Raw genomic sequence first — 27,092 nt, forward strand, 5'->3', positions numbered from 1 at the left:
CACTTCTAAAGTATTTAAGAAAAATAACTATTCCTCAATTGAAAATCAAAGGATATAAATAGGCAATTTTCAGAGGAAGAAATACAAGCTATCTATAGTCATATAAAAAATACTCTCACTAATAGAGAAATGCAAATTAAAATAACTGGTGCACATCAGACTGTCTAAGACGACAAAAAGGGAAAATGACAAATGCTAGAGGGCATGTTGAAAAACAAGTACAATAGTGCATTATTGGTGGAGCTATGAAATAGTCCAAACATTCTAGAAAGCAATTTGGAAGGAACTATGCCTCAAAAAGCTATTAAACTGTATATTCTCTTTGACCCAGCAGTACTGTTACAAAGCTGATACCATAAAGAAATCAAAGCAGCTCTTTTTACAGTGGCAAAGAATTAGAAAATGAAAGGGTACCCATGAGTTGGAATAGCTGAATAGGTAGCTGCATATGAATTTCAAGGAATAATATTGTGCTGTAACAAATGATGAAGGTGATGGTTTCAGAAAAAACTGAGAAGTATGAGCTGATCCCAAGTGAAGAACAGAACTAGGAGAACAATTTATGAAATGACAGCAACATTGTAAAGATAATCAATTTTGAAAGACCTGGTAACTCTGATCTACTCTTGCTACCCACCAACTGATAGAGAACACTAATAGTATAAATTCAAGCATATTTTATTCTTTCTTTCTTTCTTTCTTTCTTTCTTTCTTTCTTTCTTTCTTTCTTTCTTCCTTCCTTCCTTCCTTCCTTCCTTCCTTTCTTCCTTCCTTCCTTTCTTTCTTCCTTTCTTTTCGGGGTGTGGCTAATGTAGAAATGTGGTTTGCATAACTACATATTTGTAATGGGTTTTGCTTTTCTTGCCTTTTCAATGAGGAGTGGAGAAGGGCAGAGGAAGAGAACTCAAAACTTAAAATAAAATTGAATTTAAAAAACAGTTAAAAAGAAGATTAAATCCAATACATTATAAAAGTTAGGGCCCACAAAAATATTTAACTAAAAGCTTTGTTGATATTTACAGTAGATAAGTCTTCTGGATTTGCACCAATTCCAGTAGGCAAAGCTATGTCCATCACAGCATGGGAAGACCCAGATAGTGATTCTTCCTCACTGGGCTTGTAGCTAAATTGGATAAGAAAGTAAATATTTTAGTAGATAGAATACCTCAGGAAAACTAAAGACCTTCCTCTCCTTTTGACTATGAAATTTTAAACTCACCTTCATTTTTCATAGACTATAACCTGATGTGGCAAAATTAAATGGGAGTTGTAGTCAGAAGACCTGATTTCGACTTATAGCCCTGTGAATCTTGGAAAGTAATTTGACTTCTATATGCCTCAGTCCCCTCACCTGTAAAATGGGAGTAATAATTCATGTATATCCTACTTCATGGCCCTGTTGTGAGAACCTAACGTGTTGATGCGTGTGAAAGGCTTTGATAACTTAAAAGCATTGAGTAAACGTAAACCGGTATGTTAAAGGAAAAATTAAATTAAAATAAAGGAAATATTTTCTTTAAGCCTAGTAGTTAATGAAACTACTTCATTATGAGGAAGAATGAATTTTGATTCATTGTTATCAGGCTATAGAATAGTAATAAAGCAGGAAGGGACTTTAATTTGAATGTTAAATATGGAAGTGACAATAGGAACATCTGATATTTGTGTTGAGAAAAATATTAGAACAGTGATTCATGATATGTTGGGGTCTGAGGTATCTTTACATGTCAAAATAAATCTTGCAGATCCTCACAGGCTAGTAGTTGAACTATTGCCATCTGTTGAGTTACGAGGCAATATAATACAATGGAAAGAGAACTGAATTTGGAGTCAGGGGACTTATATTCAAATACTGGTTTTTCTATCTACTATACTGTTCGACCTTAGACAAGTCTTTAGGCCTCATTTTCCTCAAATGTAAAATGAGAAGGTTGGACAAGATGACATCTAAGGCTCTTTTCACTGTTAAATCTGTGATTGGGGAAATATATGATAACATAAAAATACTATTAATTCAGTAATATTTTTAAATTAATTTATAGTTTATAAATCGCATCCATATGCATTTAAAAGCTTTATATACGAGATATTATTTGGTCTACAGAAGATATGAGACTTTTTTTACACTAATAGTGTAGATAGCCTACAGAAGATATATTTATTTGCTTATTTGTTTTAGCCGTTTCCTGAGATGAATCCCTTGTAGTAACTTTGCAGGCTCCAAGGGATTCATGGTTCACAGGTTGGGAGCCACTGTGCTGGGCTCTAAGGCTTAGAGCACAGAATATTAGAGCATGTATTAGAGAATGTAAGATTTGGAAGTGATTTCATGTGTTACAAGGTAAAAAATATAGACCTGTTAGAGTGAGGAGGAAGCTTAGAGTTTGTTTTTTAGCAACTCATTTCACAGATGAGAAAACTGAGGGTCAGAGAGGCAAAATGACTTTTCTCAGTACCACATGATTACTTGGCAGCAGAACTGAGAGCTGAACCCAGTTTTCCTGGTTCCTAGGCCAAGAATTGTATGCCTAGTTGTCAGAGTCAAAGGACAAGGTTGCTGACCCTTAAATCACACCATGCCTTCTCTGAGATTTGAGATGGGCTCTCTAAGGTAAGGATTTGATTTTAGACTGTAAATTCTCTGACTAATGATATTCAGCCAAATTAGCAATTTAAAGGCACACCTGTAGGGCACCTCAGCCTCTCCTAGCTGGAGTGAAGTATTTGTGGAACAGCCAGTTATTTCTAGTTCACAGATGCAAACTCTCCTGTTAGCCGTACCCAAAAGGGGCCCCGGAGTTGTGGGCAGAGTTTCTATGAAAAGGTTGCTGGAGCCCTTATGACTGGTTTCCATGGAGAATGTTTAAACTGTGGAAAAGGAGCCTTCTTTTCAAAGCTTTCAGGGCTGGTGCCAAAGATGGCGGGACTCCTCCCTCAGGGCAATTTTGTTCAGGGAGAAGGAGTGGGAAGAGGGGAGAAACGCTTTTTCTTTTCTTACGAACTTGCCAGAGGAGCTACAAAGAGAGAAAATGACTGAAGAAGTCCTCCTGGACATACATACTGATTGTGTAACAATGTTTTTAATCTGGAGAAAGATCATCAGAAAACTTGAGGACAGAGTTTCTGACATGAACGGCTCAGTTACTCTTGGAATTCACTCGACCCAACTTTTGTGTCTGAGCCAAAACCATATTCACTCAGCCTTCATTGAACACATTGTCCCAAAGTCGTAAAAATCAAAAGATATTACTTTAAAATAATGAAGAATCACATTTTTTGGCTCTCTTTCCTCATTTTCACAATAGGCAATTAAGCTTCTTTGGTAATCAAGTCCCTTGTAACTAACATTTCTATAAGGCACCAGGGCTGGCAAACGACTTTCCTCATCAAAGTTCTGTGAGGTAGGTAGTGCAAGGATTTTCCCTCGTTTAACAGACGAAGAAATGGAGGCTCAGACAGACAAAGAGTAAGAGAGGATTTGTTTAAGGTCACACGGTTTATATGCGTCCTATTTATAAATATTCTATTGTAACATGTTTGTTGAGTTAAGCATAAAAAAGTATAATTTTTTCCCACATCTTCTGAGAAGTCTCAAGACAATGAAAGGAAACCATAATTCAATTCAACAAACATTTATTAAGTGCCTATTATGCACAGGCACTGTGTCATAGTGGATCAGGGGGCTAGCCTTGGAATCTGGAAGGCCTGGGTTCAGTTTTTTTCTACGATGCATACTAGTGTGTTTTTTGTTGTTGTTCAGTTGTTTCTGACTCCTCGTGACCTCATTTGTGGTTTTCTTGGCAAAGATACTGGAGTGGTTTGCCATTTCCTTCTCTAGCTCATTTTACAGATGAGGAAACTGAGGCAAACAGGGTTAAGGGACTTGCCTAGGGTCACACAGCTAGTAAACGTCTGAGGCTGGATTTAAACTCAGGTCTTCCTGACTCCAGGCCTGGTGCTTTATCCATTGTGCCACCTCACTGCCCCACTAGCTGTGTTGCCAAGAACAAATCACTTAAACTCCCAGAATCCTCAGGCAGCTATCTAAAACTGTAAATTAGACAACAGCTGATCTACATAGGGGTAGGGACTACAGGATGAGTGGGGCCTAAAATCACCTAGAAGGGTCCAAGGATTAAGAATTATGAAATTCCTCTCTCTGACCATAGCCTCCTGTCATGCTAATTCTCTCCACATCTCTCTCCTCTTAACTTCACCTACTTGATCTATATTGTGACCTCCGGTCTCTCCACCCCTCAGGCTTTCTCCACCCCTCAGGCTTTCTTCGGCTATAGCTCCTCCTTTGGCTATATTTGTCTCCCTTCCCAATCTTGACCCTGTCATTCAATATTACATTCTGCTATACTTTTGACCCCCTTGATGCTTTCTCCTATCACTATTCATTCCTTTAATAGATGTATGTTTCTATGTACAGGAACAGTCTCATTTTTGTTTTTTATCCCCAGAGAGTAAGCTCTCAGTGTATACTTGTTGATGGATGGGATTGACGTCTATACCAGGAATTCCTCTTTCTAATGGACTCATAGGTTGAGACACGCAAAAAATGTGCGAGGAACTGGGGATGAAAACAAACAAAAAAACCTGTCTCTGCTCTCAAGCATCTAACATTCTACATATCATCTGTGAAGACAGCTTAGGTATATCGAATAGTACATTTAAGTGGCATTAGTCTCTACTTTTTATGGCATTCCCAATTTTTTAGCTCATCTGCCTCCTCAGAAAGAGGGCATTTATAGTGGACATGCCCTGGATTGAGAGTCTGGAGTCCTGGATTCTTGTCTGACTTTTTCTTGCTTGTGTTCCACTTTCAAGTGACTTTAAAGAGGTCACTTCCCCATCATGATCCTCAGTTCCTCATTTATAAATGTGAGAGAGATGACCTCCAAGGAAACTTCCATTGTAATAATCTATGCTTTTACAGTTTATCTTCTAAGATGCTTCTAAGCTTTAATATTCCATGCTCTATTTGCTAATATTCTATGTTCATAGTTCTTTTCTATAGTAGTTAGGGGGCTCAGTGACTAGAGTACTAGGCCTGGAGTCAGGAAGACCAGAGTTCAAATCTGGCCTCAGATACTTACTAGCTATATGACCTTGGGCAAGTCACTTAACCGCAGTTTCCTCAACCGTATAGTGGAGATGCTAATAATAGCACCTACTTCCCAGGGTGTGTATGAATAAAATAATATAATATCTATAAAGCACTTGGTACAATACTTGGCACATAGTAAGTCCTTATGAACACTTGTTCCCTTCCCTTGTAGTTAAAGTACTTCATTATTCCAAGTACTTTTACAGAGAAGAGAATATTGTTGGCTAAAGGAGAAATTCAGCCCTATAACTTCTATTTATAGGAAAGGAATTGAACTTACCTGGCACAAGCTATTATGAGCTTATCTCCTGATTCACTAGATCTTCCATAGCTGTCAACTAACACACACGCAAAAATAGAATTATATAAACATCATTTTCTTAATTATTTAGAAAACATAAAAAGTAAACAGGGTCATTTATATAGTAAGTGTTTAATAAAGTTTTACTGAATTGAGTTACATTTAATATGCATTCCCCTTAATAAATATTATATGATATGAAGCTTTATATGTCATTTGGAAATTGATAGTAAAGTTTAATAAAAATTTATGGGTTCTAGAAGAATAAGAACTTTGACTATCCCTCTCCTTCCCCCCCTCATTTATATCTGAATATAAGATTGAATTTCCCTAGGGTCTCAGCCAAGCCCTTGTGACCAGACCAGGGATTAGCCTCTACCTATTACCCACCTCTTGACTTCTGCCTTAGCCACAAGAACTTAAGCCAGGCCCTTGCGGGCGGTCCTTGTGCAGTCTAGTCACCTGTATCCCTCCACGGACCTTTCTCCAACCCCTTACACTCTTCTTGAACTCATTCCTCAATGCTTAGCTCATTCCCATGCCCCTGATGGTCTTCCCAGATTAGTGATCCTCCATTCTTAGCTCTAGTGTACAAACTCCAGTCCCCATTTCCAACTTTCCTATCGACCTCACCCCTCCTCTCCCAATGTCCCACTTCAGCTCTGCCTGTGCCTTCCATGGTGCCCTCTGGAATGCTTGCTCTATTCATAACTAACTAGCTTTTTTCATTTTAAAACTCTTCTTTTCTCACTCTGTCCATTCCCTGGCATTCACTGAGACCTGAATCCCTTCAGATGATTATTGTTTTCCTCCACACCCTTTCTACTATATACCTCCTGACTCACTTGTCTTAGGGGAAAATTGGAATACTCTTTGTTCCCCAGTGCTACTTCTCTGTCTACCACTATCACTTAGAAACCTCTCCTTTGAGGTTCATTCAATTCAAATTTATCACTCTAGTCAGATCCTAGTGGCCATTATCTACTGAGCTAGGAGACATTCTCCTGTCCTGACTGGTTCAGTCTTTCTTTTCACCATAACTCCTGCCCTCATACTAGGGAATATATATTGCTCTATTATTGACATTAATAATACATTAATATATCTCTATATAAATGTGTATACATATATATGTGTAGATAGCTCTATATCTACATATATGTATATGTACATATATCTATATATAGTTTGTGTGTATATGTGTATATGCATGTGTGTAGATATCTATATACATATACATATACACATCTATGTAGAGATATATGTACACATATATATATGCACACATATATTATAGATATGTTTATCTACCTTAGCTATTCATGGTCATATCTTTGATCTTGCCATCACCTACACATGTTCCTCTTAAATATTCATGAACTCAGCAATTCTATTTCCAAATCATAATCTCTTTGCATTCCATCTTTCCCTCTGCCTTTTGTACCTAACCTCTTTATTCATCCTCACTGTGACCTCCAACTGTTCCATCCCTTGCTTCTTTCCCAGAATATTACTCCTGTACTGGTTATACCCTCCATCTTTCCCTATCTTAACCCCTCCTCACACTCCATTTCCTACCTCCACACCTCTGCCCTGGCTGTCTCCTGTCTCCGGAAGGCCCTCCCTCCTCACCTCTTCCTCTTCTTTCCCAGGCTTCCTTGAAGACTTGGCTCAAATCTCACCTTCAACAGGAGGCCTTTCCTAATCTCTCCAGCTGCTAGTGCCTCTACCACTGAGAATACTTCCCAGATATATTGTACACACTCAGTTATCTTCATGTTTGTCTCCATAACTATAATGAGAACTCCTTGAGGGCAGGGTTGCCTTCCTTTGTATCCCCAATACTTGGCAAAGAACATAGTACATAATAAATGATTAATATGTGCTTGTTGTTGGCTGAATTGCTTTGATCAATTATGAATGCTAGCTCTGGAGTCAGAGCATCTGGGCTCAAATCCCACCCCTGCTACTCACAACCTGTATGAGCTTGGGCAAGTCACAACCTCCCTAGGACTCAGTTTCCTCAACTGTAAAATGATGGGATTAAACTGGATGGCCTCTGCCCTCAGCTTGAAATCTATGATCATAAGACCCTACATGGCACCAAATTAAATACTCAAGATAATTTTAACTCATTAGATAAGATACTTTTCCTGAAAAAAATTCAGTTGAGTTCGACAAGCATTTACGGAAAGATCGATAGTTTTGAAGTCAGACTTGAGTTCAAATTTGGACTCTGTGTTTTGCCACCTATGTGACCTTTGGCCAAGTCACTTAGTCTTTTGGGGTCTCAGGTTCTTCTTGTAAAATAAGTAGGTTGGAGTAGATGACTTTTAAGCTCTAAGCCTAAGGGGAATACTATGTACAAGCACTGAAGATACAAAAAAAAAAAGAACAAAACAATATAGGCCCTGAAAGAGTTTACATTATACTGGGAAAATACAATGTGTAAACGGGTACGTAAATATGAGATAACTTGAAGAAGGAGAGTGCATGAACAACTAAGGGGATAACAGAATGCTTCCCGCAGGAGGTAGGAGGTGGGAGAGGTGAAGGTGAGGAGGGAGTGAGTCCCAGGGATGGGGGACAGTCTGTGCAAAGTCCTGGAGGCAGAAGAGAGAATGCCATGTATGAGGAGTGGCAAGGAGGCCAATTTGGTTGGAATGTGCAAAGTGTAAAAGGTTGGTAACATGAACTGAGCTGGAAATGGAAGCAGAATGGGAAATACTTTAGGTGCCAAGCCAAGGAGTTGGTATTTTACCCCAGAAGCAAAAGGTCTCCACTGAAGGTTTCTGAGCGGGGAGTGACCTGGTCACACCTGTGACTCACAAATTAATTTTGGCAATTGTGTGGAAAATGGATTGGGGAAGGGGGAGAAGGGAAGGAGGAAGACTGATTAGGAGGCTGTGGCAATAGACAGATGGGAGATGATCAGAAAGCCTGAACCAGATGGAGTCAAGACTAAGATCAATAATTTTTCTACCATTTGACCTTTGTAGGACCTTTGCACCTCTATAAAGCCCATTGTAAGGTTTAAATATCTGTCAAATTCTTCCTGCAAGAGTGTAAACCCCACAAAGATAAAATGACTCTTAATTATCTTTGTATCAGGCCAGTTCACAAAACTCCCTACATCACGTGACTTCTGTGTCTGATCAGAAAAGGAAGTCGACTGATCAGGTAGCGAAGATGAGAGACAACAGATGGATAGTATTATCCTTCTCTTCCTCTCACCCCCCACTTTTGATCTTTATTTCGTCTGTCGTCTTCCCCCATTAGATTGTAAACTCCTGGAGGCAGGGACTGTTTTTCTTTTTCCTATTTGTATCTACTGCACTCAGCACAGGGCCTAGCACATAGTAGTGCTTAATAAAATGTTTATTAATTGACTATTTGGGGTTTGTTCAAGATATTAAAAGAACAAGTGGAAGGCATCATTACTACCAGGCTGAACAGCTCACTGCTCTCTGAGGAGATCTCATACTCATGTCTTTGTGTCTGTTTAGGCTGTTCTCTAAGCCTGGAGTGCTCTTGTTTCCCGTCTGCACCCTGTGAATTTTACCCACTCATCAAAACCCAGGTTAAGTGCCTCCTCCCCCAGGAAGCCTTCCTTGCTTCTCCCTATCTCTGCCTTTATTGATAATAACCTTCCCTCTCAAACCTCATATAGGATTTTGTTTTGTAATCCTCTAAGGGCCTTGTCATGTAATACTATGAATTATAATAGCTTTCTGTGTTGATGTCTCATTGTCCTACAAGACAATCAGCTCCTTGGGGGTATTGTAAATCTCCAATGGAGGATGATTTGTGGAAAGATTACACAGAATGAGAAAGTATGATGAGATTCCAGTCTGCAATAATGGAAGTAACAGTACCACTGAGATTGCTGAGCCATCAAAATACCAAATATATTGGTCAGAATGATTCCTGATCAGTGATTACTGCAAATAATTCATTTAGCTGTAGTAGCAGTGCCCATTTGGAATCTCAACCCACAATCCTACAGGCTAGAGAATGGAGCTGAGAACATTTAACTTTGGACTACTTTTTTTTTAATCCAAAGTAGATTTTCACAGAGGCAATCTTGTGCTTAATCCAAAACATTGTCAATGTTATATGTGACTAACTTACCTTCCATGTCCTGGGATTCAATTCTCAACTCAAAGTTACAGACCTCCTTAGAAGTACCAATATTATAAACAACAGTCTTTACCTACAGAGAGAAAAAATAAAGATTTTAGATTTAAAAGGGAAAAAAAGGAAGAGACGACAGAGACAAGATGGAAGGGAGAACGTCAGGATCCAGCTGAACTCTCCCAACATTTCTCTCCAAATAATTTTAAAATAATGCCTCGAATCAAATTTTGGAATGGTAGAGTCAAAGAAAGGTCAGAGGGAGACATTTTTCTAGCCTAAGACAACTTAGGATGTCTGCAGGAGAGGTCTGTAACAATGGGGCCTGGAATGGGGCAGGAACAACAGTGGTAGGCCTTGAAAGCCTCCTCAATAGCTGGAGCAGCCCCTTTGGGAGCTCTCAGCCCAGAGAGACTAAGGGGGTTAGACAACTGGTCAGAAAGAGATTACACAAGACCCTTTGTGGCACTGGGTGCAGCTTGTGCTGAGTGGCTACCCTATTGCCCACAAGTAGTTCTGGGCTGCGGTTCCAGGACAGAGAGGAGGCGTTTGTGATCAGTCACAAGGGAGGAGGGGCCTTGATCACAGTTTCAGGGCCTCACACTTGTGGCTGCAGGAGAACAGAGTCTTTCCTGGGTAAAAAGCAGAGTGCAGGCCAGAAGAGCAGTGACCACACCTCTCTCTAGACCACACCACCCTGGAAGTACTGAAAACTTGCAGACTCCCAGAATTACCTCTGAAGGCAGCAACATGAAAAGCCCAAAGCTTGGCACAGTGCTTCCCACCCCCAGGTGAGCAGACCCCAACTTTAGCATAAAGTTCAAAGTCAAGAAATAGGCTGGAAAATGAGTGCATTTAGCATTTAGCATTTAGCAAATGTCTAAAGTCAAATTTGAATTCAGGTCTTCCTGACTCCAGGCCTAGAATTCTAACCACAGCACTACCTAGCTGCCTTAATCAATTCATCTCCTCGGAAAGTTGTGCCAGTCTCCTCTTCTATAGCTCCATTTACCATCTCTGTTACTTTCCAACCCAGAATACCCTTCCTAAGCCACTATTTCCCTTATATTTGAAGTCTCCACCCCTATTGGAATGTAAGCAACTTAAGGCAAGGATTGTCTTTGCTTTTTTTATTTGTTCTCAGAACTTAGCTTTTCATTCATTCCTCCTGGTCAATCATCTGAGTAAGTATGAGTAGATAAATGGCCCCTTGGGATGGAGAGAATAGAGTGTGCAGAGAATAGTGTGCAGGCAAAGGATTCAAGTTATATTTAGGACAATCAATTGTTAGAGATCAAAGATGGTTAGAGAGTAATTGGACTATTTGAAGCTGAGAGAATGTGAATCTATGTCAATGTTTTGGAGGCGTCCCTTTCTAGATCTCTGGAGGTCTGGGTTTACTCTGGGAGTAATGCCAAAGCGGTATATATTTTTGAGAGAGTGGAGACTTTAGGTAACATGAGCAGGCAGATAGGCCTAGCTTGTGTGTCCAATTGGTTAGACTAAGCAGGCCTGGGATTCTGTTTTTCCCACTGAGCAATTCCAGTTCTGGGACAGTGATAAAAAGAGTCCTGTCAGATGTGGTATACCCGAACGGCACAATTCTTCCCCCCACCCCCAATAATGTCTGCATGGAGTAATGGAATACAAGGGAATCTGAGGCAGAATGTCAGGGCGCAAGATGAAGCTGGTCCACTCAGAACCAATTAGAACCAGCAAGTGAGTAAAGAGTTTGAGGCGGGGGCAGTGGGGGTAAAACAAGAACATTAATGATGAAAAATGACTTCTGACAATTTGACGACAACAATAAAAAGCAGATATAATAACTCCAAAAGTTCAACAGTCTGTGGCCATTCAGTAAAGGGACAAATAGGCCTTTTTAGCTCAAGCATCTCTGAAGGCCTTGTTGCAGTACAGTTCCAAGGAGATTTAGTGTTTAGAACGATGACTATGAGCAAATAAGAAAAATTAAAATTATTTTCTTTGTGTTCTACTCAACAACATAGGCATGTGTGTAACATAGTCGAGAAAAATCTCTAGAAAAATACTGTATTCATTTTTTTTTACTAGATCGGGGAGAGGATCTACAGGTGAGGAACCTATTCTACCAATGAAGATCAGTATTTTCTGTGCAACTCATAGTCTTAGAGAGTTGCCAAAGGCATGGAAAAGGTGAATGAGACTTGCCCAGGGTCTCATAGTCAAGTACTCTTGATTCTGAAGCCAGGTCTCTATCAGCCTCTCCATACTGCCTCTGTTCAACATGCTAAAATAGATTTTAAAAAAAACTTCTACTTAAGTCATACTCCATTGCTTCATCATGGAATGAAAATCATTCTGGATCCTCAAAGTCTGGGCCAGTATAGTACAAACTCCTTCAAAGCTACAGTCTTAATTACAGGCCTGACCATTGATTTCCTGTAATCCAAAGGACCAACTTAGCTAAGTTCAGAGAAGGCTCATCCTTGGAAGTTTGACCACCAGAAAAAACAAAACAAAATATTTTTTCAGACCCAGGACTTGGGAAGTAATCCCTCTTTGTGAAGGGAGTTTCTACATTGAATATGAGATTGTATGATCATAGCCTTGAAACTGGAAGGAACCTTCAGAGTCTAGTCCAACCCTCTAAGTTTATAGATGGGTAAAGTAAGGCCCAGAGAAGCCAAGAGACTTTCCTGAGGTTATACCGGGAATAAATAACACAGCATGCAAACCTTGGTGCTCTAACTCCAGATCTGGCATTCTCTCTACTATTTCATGAAACCTTATATGAAACCAGGGCTCCGTAGAGCATTGCAAAAAAATAATGTACAAAAACTGATCCATGTATTTACACAAATATTCAAAATTTGGAGAGAAACTTTGACTATGTACTATTCTCCGTATGCTATGATTAATTTTCTTCAACAGAAAATTATGTAGGAAGCTACTATAGTTCCAGACAGAATTAACAGCAAGCCTTACATTAGCCCTGTGGATGGAGGCTTCCATGGAAGAAGAGACAGAATTCCCTGGGTGAATTACTCCCTTATGAGGTGGGTGTGAAATGGCAGAAGCAAATATTTAGCTCACTGATATTTTCCAGATGAGCACTTACTTACATGTACAGTGGCTAAGCCTTTACTAAATCCAGTGCTGACTACTAGGTCATCATTCAAAGGTACCTGAAAAGGTAAAGAAACATGGCTCTTATCATTTGACATTGAAAATAAATGCAACATTTAAAGTACATATTAAAAATCTGCCTTATGGGTTGCTGTAGCTTCCATAGCAAAATATCACCTAGATGACCCCCTTGGTCGATGAGCCCTTTGCACTTAGCTATGTTGTTGTTGTTGGGTCGTTTCAGGAGTGCCTGACTATTCATGACCCCATTTGGGATTTTCTTGGCAAAGATACTGGAGCAGTTTTCTGTTTCCTTCTCCAGCTCATTTTACAGATAAGGAACTAAGGCAAACAGGGAGCCCAGGGTCACGTAGCTAGTACACGTCTGAGGCTGGATTTGAACCCAGTGAGATGAGTCTTCCTGACTCCAGGCCCAGCACTCTATCCACTGCACCACTTGGCTGCTCTGCACTTAGCTACACTGGTTCTCAAAGAGGAAGTGCTGTTTGCTTCCAGGGTTGTACTTGAATATGGCTTCAGATTCAGATCACATCGTCACCTCAGAAGAAATACAACGGCAGCGGCCTAAGCACAACGTAAAGACGCGGTGGGAAAAGCAATTTGCTACAGCAAATTACCTGCAATGACTTACACGTTAAAAAGTGTCATAAAACAGTATCACTAAGGTCATGTATGATTGGAACAGGAGGCTGGCCAGACACAGAGTAAGGGTGATGGATGACAGATTGTTAGCAATGATATTGATGGACTATTACAAAGAGCCCGGGGAAGGCCTTAAGTCTGATTTGTGGCTCTTCTTTGAAGTATTTATGCAAAGATGAGGATAAAACTCACCTAGGATGAGAGGACGCAGATGGGGGATGTCTGCACTGATGAAGGGAATACCCAGGATGATTATGCTTGCATTGAAATATTGACATTTATTTGGGGTTGGTTTGCTGAATATGCCAGAAAAATGAAAATGTGCTGACACCCAAATGCTTCCTTATGGCTCCATTGGCATTCTTACAGAGTTAACTCATTCTATTTGAGAGAATAACCTAACCAATGTGCATAATCACAAATTTTCATTTTTAAACAGATCCAGTTTTTTCACAATCCATAGCAGTGTGATGGTTTTCCGTGGACCTAAGGTGACTGCCATTACCAGAGGCACAGGATAAAACTCCAAAATGGATAAAAGGCAATATGGTGTAATGGCTAAAGAGCTTCCCTTTGAAAAAGAGACAACTGAGTTCCAATCCTGGCTTTGATACTCAGTAGGTGTAGGACTCTGGGAAAATCATTTAACTTTTCTACACCTCATTTTCCTCACCTGCAAAATGAGGGGTTTGGATTAGACGTCCTCTGAGACCCCTTCCAGCTATAAATCTATGATAATTTTTTAATCTCCTACATCTTTTGAAATCTCTCTTCTATCTCTGCCCAACTTTTCTTTCCTTTCTCAATTAAAAAAAATTAAACTCAATAATCATGACAAATAGCATCCAGACCTGGCATAAGGAAAAACCCAGAAGTTAAACTCTCTTTCTTGAAATGCAGCTTTGCCCATTTCCTGGACAGCAGCTAGGTAATATGAGTAAAGTAACCAGGTGTGAATGACTTACACGAGATGAACATTGGCATTGGCATTGGCTCTAGAGGGAAGGTCACACAGCAGGTGGAGGCAGGGGGAGGACTAGCTCCTACGTCTTCTGATTTCTACATTAATGTTCTTTCCACCGCATGGCATTGCTTCTCATAGTGAGAACCAAACAGTGAAAAGTTTCCCTTATTTTCTTAATATTCAGATTTGAACTTCTAAATAATTTTAGATCTAGAAGACCATTAATTAACTACGGCCATCTATTTTGTCTACAAGAGTGTTTTCTATTTTTATCAGTGACTTGAATAAAGGGCATAGATGTTATGCTGATCTGGCAACTGCCTCCCTAATAAAAGTAAAGTCTGCTGTCTGGATTCAAAAAGCCAATTCCCCAGGTAAAGAGTCAGGGGAAGTTAAATGACAGTTCTTGTGAAAAAGATCTATTGAGGAATGGGGGGTGGGGGGCGGAACGGGGATAGAAGTGAGTTGTGTGGACTATAGCCTAAAAATGAGTCGACATTTTTATATGGAAGTCAAAAAGGTTAATATGATCACAGGCCCCATTAAGAAGCTTAGTTCCCAGAATAAGGAAGATGATAGACAGTCCTTCTTGCTCTGCCCTGGTTAGAGCACATGGGGACTATTGTGTTCAGTTCTGGGCACTATATTTTAGGGAGGAAACAGAGAAACTGATGGCTATCTAACTGAGGGTTATAGAACTTTGAAATCATGCCACTGGAAGACTGATTGAATTGATTGAAACCAATGAGAATAGTTAGGTCTGAGAGATACAGTGAAGGACATGATACCTATGTTCAAATATCTGAAAGGCTGCTGCCTGGAAAAAAGACCAGGTTGGCCCCAGGGTTACTAGGAGCAGTGCCTACAAATTATAGAGAAGCAGATTTGGGTTTGATGTAAGGAAAAGCTAACATACACCTAGAGCTATCCAGAAGCAGAATGGGCTGCCTGGAGAACAAGAGAGTTTCTCATCCTTTGACATCTTCGAGCCAAAGCTTGAAGAACAATAACCAAGGGTGTTGTATAGTGGAGAGTGTCCTTTAGGTGTGATTGGGACTAAATGAAGCCTCTGGTGTCTTTTCCAACTCTGATATTCTGTAATACCAGATTTATAATCTTTTTTTAATGTCATTTTAAAGTCAACTTAGAAACCATTATGGAGTTCATATTTAATTTCTAAACACTTTTTTTGAGTTACCTCCACTGGTCTCGCCAGAGAATTCTGGTCCGTCATTTTGTAGCGGAGGAAGTCACCTTTGTGTTTGTAAGAAACCTTGATGTCCATATTCAACTGAAGCTTCTTAATCAGGAGTGCATACTCAGTCAGGGCCTCAATGGCATTGATTGTATCCTGGGAAAAATCAGTGAAGAGATATATGATGACCAACAGCAATAATTGCTTAGATTTGCTTCACCCTTTATAAGCCGCAAAGCATCTTTTCATCTAATATGACATTCGTTACAATGCAAAATAGTAGCTAGATGGCACTGTTTGTGGAGAACTAGACTTGGAGTCAGGAAGAACTGAATTCAAATCCAGCCTCAGATACTTATCAGCTGTGTGACCCTTGGTAAGTCACAGCCCCTGTTTGCCTCAGTTTCCTCTTCTATAAATGGGGTTAATAATGATACCTACCTCCAAGAGTCAATGTAAGATAGTATTTGTAAAGTGCTTTGAAAACCTTAAGTACCATATTTTTGTTGCTGCATTTGGGGTTTTCTTGGCAAAGATGTTGGAGTATTTTACTATTTCCTTCTCCAGCTCATTTTACATGAGGAAAACGTGGCAAACAAGGTTGAATGACTTGCCCAGGGTCACACAGCTAGCAAGTGTCTGAGGCTGGATTTGAACTCAGGAAGATGAGTCTTCCTGACTCCAAGCCTGGTGTTCTACCAAATGTACCACCTAGATGCCCCAAGGGTACCATATAAATACTAGCTATTATTAATACTTAACTATGCTTAGACTACAGTCACAATAAGCCCTATTTCACAAAACTACAGATTCAACACAGATTATTAGGAAGTTTTTCCCTTTAGCTAGCTGTTTCTTTCCTCTCTGCTGGAGTCAACCATTGCTCCCTGCTTTTCCCTTTGAGGACAAGTAAAATAAGTCTAATAACTCTTTCACTTGACAGCCCATTAAATATTTGAAGACAAGTTCATATTCCCCCTTCCTCCCTCTGTTCTTCTCTTTTCCAAGCTGTACATCACTGGTTCCTTCAGCTTCATAGGTCATGGCATGGTCTTCAGACCCCTCACAATCTTGGCCACCCTAAAACAGACCTACAATTCTACAATCCATCAGACTGTGAGTTCCTTGAGGGCAAGGACTGTCTTTTGCTTAGAACGGTGCCTTGCACACAATGGGTGCCTAATAAATGCTTTTTTGACTGACTGACTTCTTACTATTACAGAATCACAGACTATCAGAAATGGAAGAAATCTTATAAATCAATCAGTCCAACCCCCTTATTTTACATGTGAGGAAACTGAGGACCAGAGAGTTTGTGATTTCTCTCAGGTCACACAGCAAACCTGTAATTTTTACAGAGAAAAGAAAGCAAGACCACAAGAGGTTAAACGACTCATCCAAGATCATAGGAACGGAAACAATGAGAGATGGATTGGCATATGGGAGAGGTCACTGGCTTTGCAGTTAGGAGAAACCTGAGTTCCCACCCTGCTTTGACATTTGCTGTGTACCCATGGGCAAGTCACTTAACCTCTCTGAACATCAGTTTCTTTATCTGCAAAATGGAGAGAATATAATCTGTAGTAACAACCTCAAAGGAAGCCCGTGGGGCTCAAATTACATCATGTATATGTAAGGAGCCTCTGCATCATGTTCTGATCACCTAACCTGTAGGCCCTGATGGGGCTCGTCTCAGTTTTTCAGTTTCAAGTGCCAGGCAGTAGTTCCCACCTGACCCACTGGACCTGGGAGTTTGAGCATTGGCAGTCTTGGAACCAGGATTCTAGGTAGGATATTAGAGCCAGCCAGCCCAACAGGAATGCCCTGAAAAGCAAGGATGTCTAGATCTTGAGCCCTAGGAGGGTTTTGAACTTGGAAGTGGGACTGTGCTCTATGGGAACTAAGCTAAGCTATGAACCTCATCCCCTTTCTCTCCCCAGAGATTGAGGCGGTATAAGTGTGGGGGGGTGGCAGAGATTATACCTCCTATGTGTTGTGAAGTAAGTTTGTACATTCATGACTATACATTTTAAAGTAAATTGCTTTGTAAAAGCTAATCTGTTAATGGTTAAATGGAGCAGGGGACCAACCTTACACTTGAAGGGACACCACTCGTTAGGGTTCAAGTCTTTGCAGAGAGCCTACACAACTCTACCTACCTTAAGGGTATTGAAGAACCCTCAGTGAGGGGTGAAATCTAACCAACCTAGCCTTCAGACAGTGGTACTAGGATAGTTAGTGTTAGATATAAACATAGTGGGTGTGCCTAGTGGCCTAGAGAGCTGCTGGAGAGATAGAGGATAGAGAAGAGAAGGTCTTAAGCCAGGATCTATGAACCTGGCTTTTATTTTTTAAAATATTTTGACAATTATATCTCAATATAATTGGTTTCCTTTGTAAGTCTACACATTTTATTTTTTGCATTTAAACACATTATTCTGAGAAGAGGTCTATAAGGTTTCAGTAGGTTGACAAAAGGAGTATGTAAAATAAAATAAGTTTAAAATCTCTGGCCTACTCAGTCTAGGGTCCCTGGAGGGAAGGGGGGAGAGGTGTGTTGGAGTTAGCTCATACTGGCTTAGCTCAGAGTTGATTGTTAAATTTTTATTGTGATCATTTATACCTTAGAAATGGGCAAAAACTACAAATCTAGGATTAATTTATAGTTTTCTTGATTATCCAGACTTAAGAAAGTGATGGAAAAAATTTTTAATAATGCAGATTAAACATAAAGTTGTGTCATGCATACATTTTTTCAGAGATCCAGTTGTTAAACATTTATCAGCACATTCCCTCTGGGTGGAAGAAATCCTTTACATACATGCAGGTCCCCAGGAAACCTCTTGGTCTCAAATAACAACAGTGGAATGGTAGCTCCTGGACCAAGCAGAAGAGTTTGGAGACCAGGCAGAAGGATTTAGGGACCAAACAAAGGAGTTTTAGGATTAATTTAGAGTTGGAGTCAAGGAGTAATAGCCATGATGTAGAGGCGAGACCTTGATCCTTGCTCTTCAAATGGGGCTGTGAGAGGTGTGGACTACTCAAAGGTACTATGGTGCAGTGCCTAGCATATTAGACTTAGAGTAAAAAGATCTGAGTTTAAATCTTGGTTCAGGGATTTACTAGCTGTGTGATTTCTCTGAGCCTCAGTTTCCTCATCTATAAAATGAGTGAGTTGGACTTTAAGGTCCCTCCTGGCTGTAAGTCTATGATCCTGTGACTGTGTAGATGGTCCTTAGAAAGGCAGAGCTCTCCAGAAGGAAAAGTTCCTTCAGGCTCTACCACCACTGAGGGTTTTCACATGTTTAGGGAGGGAGGCAACCAGGGTAGTATTAGAAGTGTTTCAGTACATTTGAATGAACCAATGAGAAAATGGTTCTCTTCAGAAAGAAAAGGGTTAACTCTTTAGTGACCCTGAGTGCTTTGCCCTTGTAAAAGGACATTTAAGCCTTGGGTAATATCATAAACAAGGAACACTACACAGGTCCCTGGGGGAGATGGAGGCCCACTAGAGCAGGTAGGAGAGTTGCCTTGACTGTCAATTGACTCTGATATGAGTGTTTTGCATTTTATGTCAGTCCAGCTAAACAAAAGGGCAGGTAGGCAGTGCCATGGATAGAGTGCCAAACCTGGGGTCAGGAAGACTCATCTTCCTGAGTTCCAATCTGGCCTCAGACACTTCCTAGCTGTGTGACCCTGGGCAAATCACTTAACCCTGTGTGCCTCAGTTTCCTCATCTGTAAAATGAGCTGAAGAAAGAAATGGCAAACTGCTCCAGTATCTTTGCCAAGAAAACCCTAACTGGGGTCACAAAGAATCAGACATGATGAAAAAGACTGAACAATAAACAACAAAAGCTAAGCAAAACCTACATTGTGCTCAATAATACACATTTACCAAGTAGCTACTGTGTGCCATGTGCTAAAGACAGAAAGACAAACATAAAGCAGGAGCTTACATCCTAATGAGGGAGATAACATAGACAAGTAGATCCATATGTATATAATGGATACATAGAATATACATATATATTGTAAATATAGATGGAATTCACTTAATAAACACTTGTTTAATTGAGTTGAATTATTAATCCGAGGGCTCGTATAGAAATCAAGGCACTTTCACCCTTTATTTTGGAAATTTACGTGAGTTCCATCTGATGTTCCCAGAAGAAAGTCTGGGTAGGACATGAATCAAAGAGTATATGGCCATTGTGATGCTCCCAAGATCAAACTCAATGTAAATACACCCAGAGATCCGATTCTGATCCACAGGTTAACTATGGAAGGAATTTTATAGATCTTGGTCAGAAGAGGTGAGTTTGAATATTGGCTTTCTTACCCTACCCTCTGTGTGACCTTGGGTAAGTCACAAATCCTCTCTAGACTTCAGTCTCCTTATCTGTGAAATGAACAAATTGGACTAGGTGATTTGTAAGGTCCCTTCTGACTCTAAAATCCCATTATCCAAAAGTTTTTTGAAATAACATATTTTTATATTTCTGGTGGAACTGGTGGCAGCAAAGACATGAAAACGGAATATACATGGGGACCATGAAAGTAAATGAGGGATGAGGAAACAACATTAAGAAGTATTACCTGGGTAGAATAAAATCCACCTCCATATCTTTGTTCTTCAGACAACCATTTGATAATGGGGTTAGCATAATCTATGTCATTCAGAAGTATGCTGCAAAGTAAAGCATATGCAGTGGTTTCTACCATCTGGGCTGTAGCAACACTGGGAACAGTGTTATCTTTATTTTTAAAACCATTTTTCCAAAAACGGTAAGAGGGTGGATTGCCTAGAAGAAGTGAATGGAAAGTAAATTTGCTGAAATTATGTAGAATTTAAATTCCTCGGATCTCCCCCTTCTCTAAATGCTAGTTAGTATCTATATTACTCATCTAGAACTTGGATTCAAATCCTGACTTTGTACTTACTGCTTTGTGACCTTGGGCAAGTCAATTGTCATCTGTGTTGCAGTTTTCAAGTGGTTGGACCAGATGACCTCTGGGATTCCCCTTAGTTCTAAATCTATTATTCTATTATCCCACTAATTACACACACACACACACACACAAACACACACACACACACAAATGCAACATTGATAGAGGAATGGTCATATAAATTATAATACATTATTGCAATGAAATATTATAATACCATCTTTTGTAACCTTGTGTATTTTGTGTATTTAAAAACATTCTCAGAAGGGATTCATAGGCTTCACTAGACTGATAAAAGGGTCCATGACCCCAAGAAGGTTAAGAACTCTTTGTCTGCACAGAGAGAGCAGACTTAAGTCCCTGGAGAGGTAAGGGAAATCCCTTGTGTTTATGAATTACTTTGGAACAACTTTGGAAAATAGATTATAAATGGATTTAATCAATGGAATTGATTAATTTGATCTGATGTGACCTGATGAGGTCACAGGGTATAGACCTTTGTCTGAGAGCACCTGAGAGGTTTCACCCCTTGAGGAGTGATCCATGGGTACCTTACTTGCTGATAGGACATAAGGAATTCTTGTTGATTGTCTGCCTGAGACTCTGAGGAACATGTTCTTATCAGAGCATCTATTCCTATCTGTGGCCTATAAAAATAACTTGGGAAACCAATTCCCTCTTTCTTGCAGTCTGGCCTTTGAGAATACAGACAACAATAGAGCAGTATTTGGGGGATGGCATTGGGAAGAGAATCTGTGGCCCTGTGCAGATCCCCTGGCCCCCAGGAGCAGTTGACAGTGACTTGCAGCAGAAGTATATGGCAAAGAAAGGCATGCGTTGAACGCATACCTCCTGTGGCGAGGAGGGGAGATTCTGAATGCCCAAGGCAGCAGCATCCTGGAATCTAGCCTTCTAGCCAGAAAAGAACAATAACTGAGTAGTGCCAGTTTGGGGGAGTTGCCTCACAGGTTTGAGAGTCAGGCAGTTGGATTATATATTTAGAGTCTTCCTGATATAGCATAAAGAAAGAAGACAAGAATCCACATAGCTCCTGCACCGTATTCTGCTTGGAGAGTAAAGTCAATAAGTTACATGGACAGGGCTAGGTCAGTGGGAAGGGAGTTGTTTGTTCAGCTGTCCCCAAGGTATATTTGCCTTCTAGGGGAAATCCTAACAACAGAGTAGCTCTATAGGTTTTGTGGGGAGGGAGCTGTGTGGGACTCTGTGGGAAAACAGTACTTGCAGGAATGTTAAAGGTTTGTCCTGATAGCAAATCCAAGCTCAATTTGCTTCATGGGAGAGCTCATAGGTTATTGAGGGCCTTAAGTGCTTTCTATACCTGTTTATGGTGTCCACGAAGCTTTCGCATCTTCTGAATTTTGGGTGGAGTGAAATAAAGTCTATACCACCCTCAATTTGCTTATGCTAACTTAACTTCTTGTAGGAGCTGGGGGTCCCTTTTACTATATCTGGTGAAGTCTAGCCATGAGCTTTAATATGAGTATATTAGACATTTTTCTGCAATAACTTCAGATGGGGGACAATAAGCCAAGAGAGATACTGACCCATCAGGGTAAACCTCCAAGACTGAATCTAGTCTATGAAATTCTACAGGCTTTTGGGGACCCTTGACTATGACTGTTTTCTCCCAGAAGAAGTACAAGTCTCAAAGGGGTTAAGTGACTTGTTCAAGGTGATGTAGCTAGTGAGTTGTAGAACTAGAACATGAACCCAGGTCTCCTGACTTCCAGCCATCACCATCCTCACTCCGTCACTGTATTCCTCTCAGTGCCTAGTAAAAGGTTTCAGGCATAGGAAATAATCAATAACTAATTATGGAATGGAGAAATTAATTGCCATACCTTTAACAAAAGCTTCTCTCTTCAGCTTTGTAAAGATGGCACGAAAACCAGGGTGAAATGGAACCCCAAGGGCCAAGGCATAAGAACTGATGGCCAAAGTAAAAGTGCTCTGGGCATGTAGAGCATTTTCCAGGAGGTAGGACTCAGCCTTGATGATCCCCTCGTTGATTTTCTGAAAACAAGTGAGGAAGACACATTGGTCACGCTGCCCAGCATTGTCCTGGCAACTGACACCACCTACTCTTACACCTTTATGTTGAAGAAACATGGAGACTTCAGATTTGGCCATTCAGAGATCACTGGTAACTTTGGAAGGAACAGTTTTCATTGACTGATGAGGGCAGAAGCCAGAATACAGAGGTAAGAACATCTCCAGGGTCCCACAATCAGGAACATGAGGATGACTATTTCTCCAGCCACTATCATGGGAGCCAAGGTAGGTATGCCCTACCACCAACCCTGTTCAGAATTTGGTTTAGAACCCTGCCACCTGAACCCTGCCACCAAAATCCTGGAACACTGTTGTTCTGCCTTGATTCAATGCAAAAATGCTACAGTTTTCCATGATGACTGAACTGGGATGCAGAGGATAAACCTTTACTAAACTGGACCTCACCCAGGACCAAAGACATCAATCACCTCAGACACCAGGTCTCTTACCACCAGGAACTTGCTTGAGACCAAAGACTAGAACATTAGGCTACTTATCATCAGGACCTCATCTAGAAGTAGGGCACAGGCACCAGGTGCAACATATGGCTCTACATGCAAAGAATCTTTTCAACATGGTTGTTCAGCATCATCTCCCACCATCTTAGTGTGAGATAAAGGAACTGGTCCTAAATGTAAATTTTAGTCAGGCCCCAGGAAGCCTAATTACCAATATTTATTGACCCATATTCCTTTATTTTCCCTTGACTCTTGAGAGAGAACTGGCACCATCCTCTGTAGATGCTGGACCCTTGAGGGTCAGAGGACCATTGAATGTTCTATATTTCATTCCTTTGGCTAGCATACTCCTACCATTTCCTTTCCTAATGCCCAGGATGCAGTCACTGGCTCCCTTCTCCTGCCATTATTCCTCCCTCCTTCATCTTCATCCACCTTAGCACTCCCCCTCCTAAGTCTCTATTCTGCTCTGTCCTCCCTTTCCATTGTGCCTGCTGAAACCTTCATTTTACCATTAACAAACTTTCCTTCAGCTTAGACCTTTTCCATTGACTTTGAACATTCCTACAGTTCCAGAAACCTGGCTCTCCCCAGAAAACACTAAGTCCATGGTAACCTTTTCCAGTATTAGATCCCTCTTCTCTCACACCCTTTCCCCCACTACCTCTGAAATTCTGGATGAGGAGAAAAGTAGAAATGAATACTCCTTGCTCCTCATTGCCAATTCCAGAAGGCTCTCCTGCTGCCACCATTCTGTGTTACTCTATCCCAATCCTGACTGCTGTCATCTATAAGCCCCACAGCTATTCTCCCTCCTTTCTCAAAGAGTCTAGTACCCGGTTTCTAGTCTTACTTTCCCCTGCCCTTATATTTAGAGATTTTAATATATGTATTGATGTTTTCTTAAACACCCTTGCTTCACAGTTCATCAACCTTCCCTGTTTCCATGACCTTCAACTTTATTCCATTTTAATCACACACACCAAAGATTAAAATTCCTTGATTACACCAAAATCTACTATCTTTCCATTTCTCATTGTTTTTCTCCTCCTAAATCTGTTGTGACTCCCCATTATTCTACTGCTCTATCCTTTCACAATATGCCATGCCTATTAAGCTCTTACTTGAAAGTCTTGATTCTATTGTTAACCAGTTATTTTTTTCTTTTTATTAATTAATTATTTTTTAGTTTTCAATATTCACTTCCCCAAGATTTTGAGCTCCAAATTTTCTATCCAACTCTCCCCTCCCACCACCCCAAGACAACATGCATTCTGATTACCTCTTCCCTCAGTCTGCCCTCCCTTCTATCACTACCCCCTTCTCTTCTCCTCTTCCCTTCTATTTTCCTGTAGGGCAAGATAGATTTCCATACTCCTGTATATCTTATTTCCCAGTTGCATGTAAAAACAATTCTCAACATTAATTTTTAAAACTTTGAGTTCCAAATTCTCTCCCTTCCTCCCTCTCTACCCAGCCTCACTGAGAAGGCAAGCAATTCGATATAGGTCATACATGTGTAGTCATGCAAAACACTTCCATAATAATCATTTTGTGAAAGACTAACTATATTTCCCTCCATCCTATCCTTCACTCATTTATTCTATTCTCTCCTTTGACCCTGTCCCTTCTCAAAAGTGTTTGCTTCTGATTACCTGTTCCCCCAATCTGTCTTCCCTTCTATCATCCCGCCTCTCTTAGCCCCTTCCTCTCTACTTTCCTGTATGGTAAGATAGATTTCCATACCTAATTGAGTGTGTATGTTGTTCCCTCCTTAAGCCAAATACTATGAGGGTAAGGCTCACTCATTCCTTCTCACCTCCCCAATCTTCCCTTCCACTGTAAAAGCTTTTTCTTGCCTCTTTGATGTGAGACAATGTATCCCATTCTACCTCTCTCTTTCTCCTTCTCCCAGCATATTCCTCTCTCACTGCTTAATTTTATTTTTTTGATATCATCCCTTCATATTCAAGTCACCCTGAGGTTGCTCTCTCTCTCTCTCTCTCTCTCTCTCTCTCTCTCTCTCTCTCTCTCTCTCTCCCTCCCTCTATATATATATATATAATGTGTGCGTATGTATAGATGTATATATGTATATATATACAAATGTGTGTATACATATACATACACACACATATATATATTCCCTCCAACTACCCTAATACTGAGAATGAGTTACATGAGTTACAAATACCATCTTTCCATGTAGGAATATAAACAGTTCAACTTTAATAAGTCCCTTATGATTTCTCTTTCCTGTTTATCTTTTCATGCTTCTCTTGAGTCTTGTATTTGAAAGTCAAATTTTCTATTCAGTTCTGGTCTTTTCATCAAGAATGTTGAAAAGTCTTCTATTTCATTGAATATTTATTGTTTTCCCCGGAAGAATTATACTCAGTTTTGCTGGGTGGGTGATTCTTGGGTTTAATCCTAGCTCCTTTGACCTCCGGAATATCATATTCCAAGTCCTCTGATCCCTTAATGTAGAAGCTGCTAAATCTTGTATTATCCTGATTGTGTTTCCACAATACTTGAATTGTTTCTTTCTGGCTGCTTGCAATATTTTCTCCTTGACCTAGGAGCTCTGGAATTTGGCTACAATATTCCTAGGAGTTTTCCTTTTGGGATCTCTTTCAAGAGGTGATCAGTGGATTCTTTCAATTTCTATTTTACCATCTGGTTCTAGAATATCAGGGCAGATTTCCTTGATAATTTCTTGAAAGGCTCTTTTTTGTATCATGGTTTTCAGGTAGTCCAATAATTTTTAAATTATCTCTCCTGGATCTATTTTCCAGGTCAGTTGTTTTTCCAATTAGATATTTCACACCATCTTCTATTTTTTCATTCTTTTGATTTTGCTTAATAATTTCTGGATTTCTCATTTGGTCCATTCTAATTTTAAAGGAGTTATTTCTTTAGTGAGCTTTTGGACCTCCTTTTCCATTTGGTCAGTTCTGCTTTTTAAAGCATTCTTCTCCTCATTGGCTTTTTGGACCTCTTCTGACATTTAGGTTAGTCTGTTTTTAAGGTGTTATTTTCTTCAGTATTTTTGCAAGCTGTTGACTCATTTTTCATGATTTTCTTGCATCACTCTCATTTCTTTTCCCAACTTTTCCTCTACTTCTCTTACTTGATATTCCAAATCTTTTTTTGGGCTCTTCCATGGCCTGAGACCAATTCATATTTTTCTTGGAGGTTTTGGATGTAGGAGCTTTGACTTTGTTGTGTTCTTCTAGTTGTATATTTTGATCTTCTTTGTCACCAAAGTAAGATTCTGTAGTCTGAGTTTTTCCCCTCTGTTTGCTCATTTTCCCAGCCAATTACTTGACTTTTTAACTCTTTGTTAAGGTAGGACTCTGCTTCCAGTGTGGAGAGTGTATTGTCCCAAGCTTCAGGGATAGCTGTTTTCAGAGACACTTCTAGGGACATGTAAATTTTCAGTTCCTCCAAGGTGGTATGATCAAAGGAAAGGTGTTTACTCCTCTCCTGGCCTGTGCTCTGGTCTCTGAGTGACCACAAGCACTCTTTTCTGCCTTGGAACTGTGAGGAGGATTCCCTCTCCACTGCCACCACAAGCTCTGCCATGCCAGCACTCCTCCTTGACCAAAGACCACCACCCAGGACTGCAATCCATATCCAAGCACAGGCAAAGCAAGAGAATCCTGCCTCAGTACCAACAAAGAGATCCCGGCAATCCCCCTCTGATCAGCTGCTCGATTCCCCCACCATCTGTGGGCTGAGAGCTCCGGAAGCAGCCACTGCCTCCACCACTGCTGCCACAGCCCCAGGGCTGGGGCTAGACCATGCCCTTCTCTCACTCAGGTCTGACAGACCTTTTCTACTGAGCTTCTAAGTTGTCTTTGGTGTTTGTAGGTTGAGAATTCTGGAAACCACCACAGCTGCCAGTGATTCAGTCTCCCGAGGCCTGTCCAGGTTTGCTGGGACCCAGTCTGTGCTTGCCCATTTTGCATTGGACTGCACTCCTCTCCCAAGCCAGTGCAATAGACTTTTCCCATCGACCTTTCAGGTCATCTTGGGCTGGAACTTTGTTTCACTCTGTCATTTTGTGGGCTCTGCTGCTCTAGAATTTGTTTAGAGTCATTTTACATGTATTTGGAGGGGTTTGGGGAAGAC

The 27,092-nt window shown here is 40.4% G+C and overlaps 1 protein-coding gene across 1 annotated transcript in view; it reads right to left on the reverse strand.

Moving 5' to 3' along the window:
* C5 (complement C5) overlaps positions 1 to 27,092 on the reverse strand; it is a 130,192-nt gene that overhangs the window by 23,854 nt on the left and 79,246 nt on the right. Inside the window, exons 28-34 of the mRNA XM_036749092.1 lie at positions 22,290 to 22,461; positions 20,074 to 20,279; positions 15,479 to 15,631; positions 12,650 to 12,712; positions 9,546 to 9,627; positions 5,394 to 5,451; positions 1,021 to 1,123 (exon numbers count right to left, since the gene is read on the reverse strand). Of these exons, the coding sequence (XP_036604987.1) occupies positions 1,021 to 1,123; positions 5,394 to 5,451; positions 9,546 to 9,627; positions 12,650 to 12,712; positions 15,479 to 15,631; positions 20,074 to 20,279; positions 22,290 to 22,461 (837 nt within the window). The remainder of the gene's footprint in view (positions 1 to 1,020; positions 1,124 to 5,393; positions 5,452 to 9,545; positions 9,628 to 12,649; positions 12,713 to 15,478; positions 15,632 to 20,073; positions 20,280 to 22,289; positions 22,462 to 27,092) is intronic.

Source organism: Trichosurus vulpecula, chromosome 3 (genome assembly GCF_011100635.1).
Source record: "Trichosurus vulpecula isolate mTriVul1 chromosome 3, mTriVul1.pri, whole genome shotgun sequence".
In the NCBI taxonomy this organism is placed as follows: domain Eukaryota; kingdom Metazoa; phylum Chordata; class Mammalia; order Diprotodontia; family Phalangeridae; genus Trichosurus; species Trichosurus vulpecula.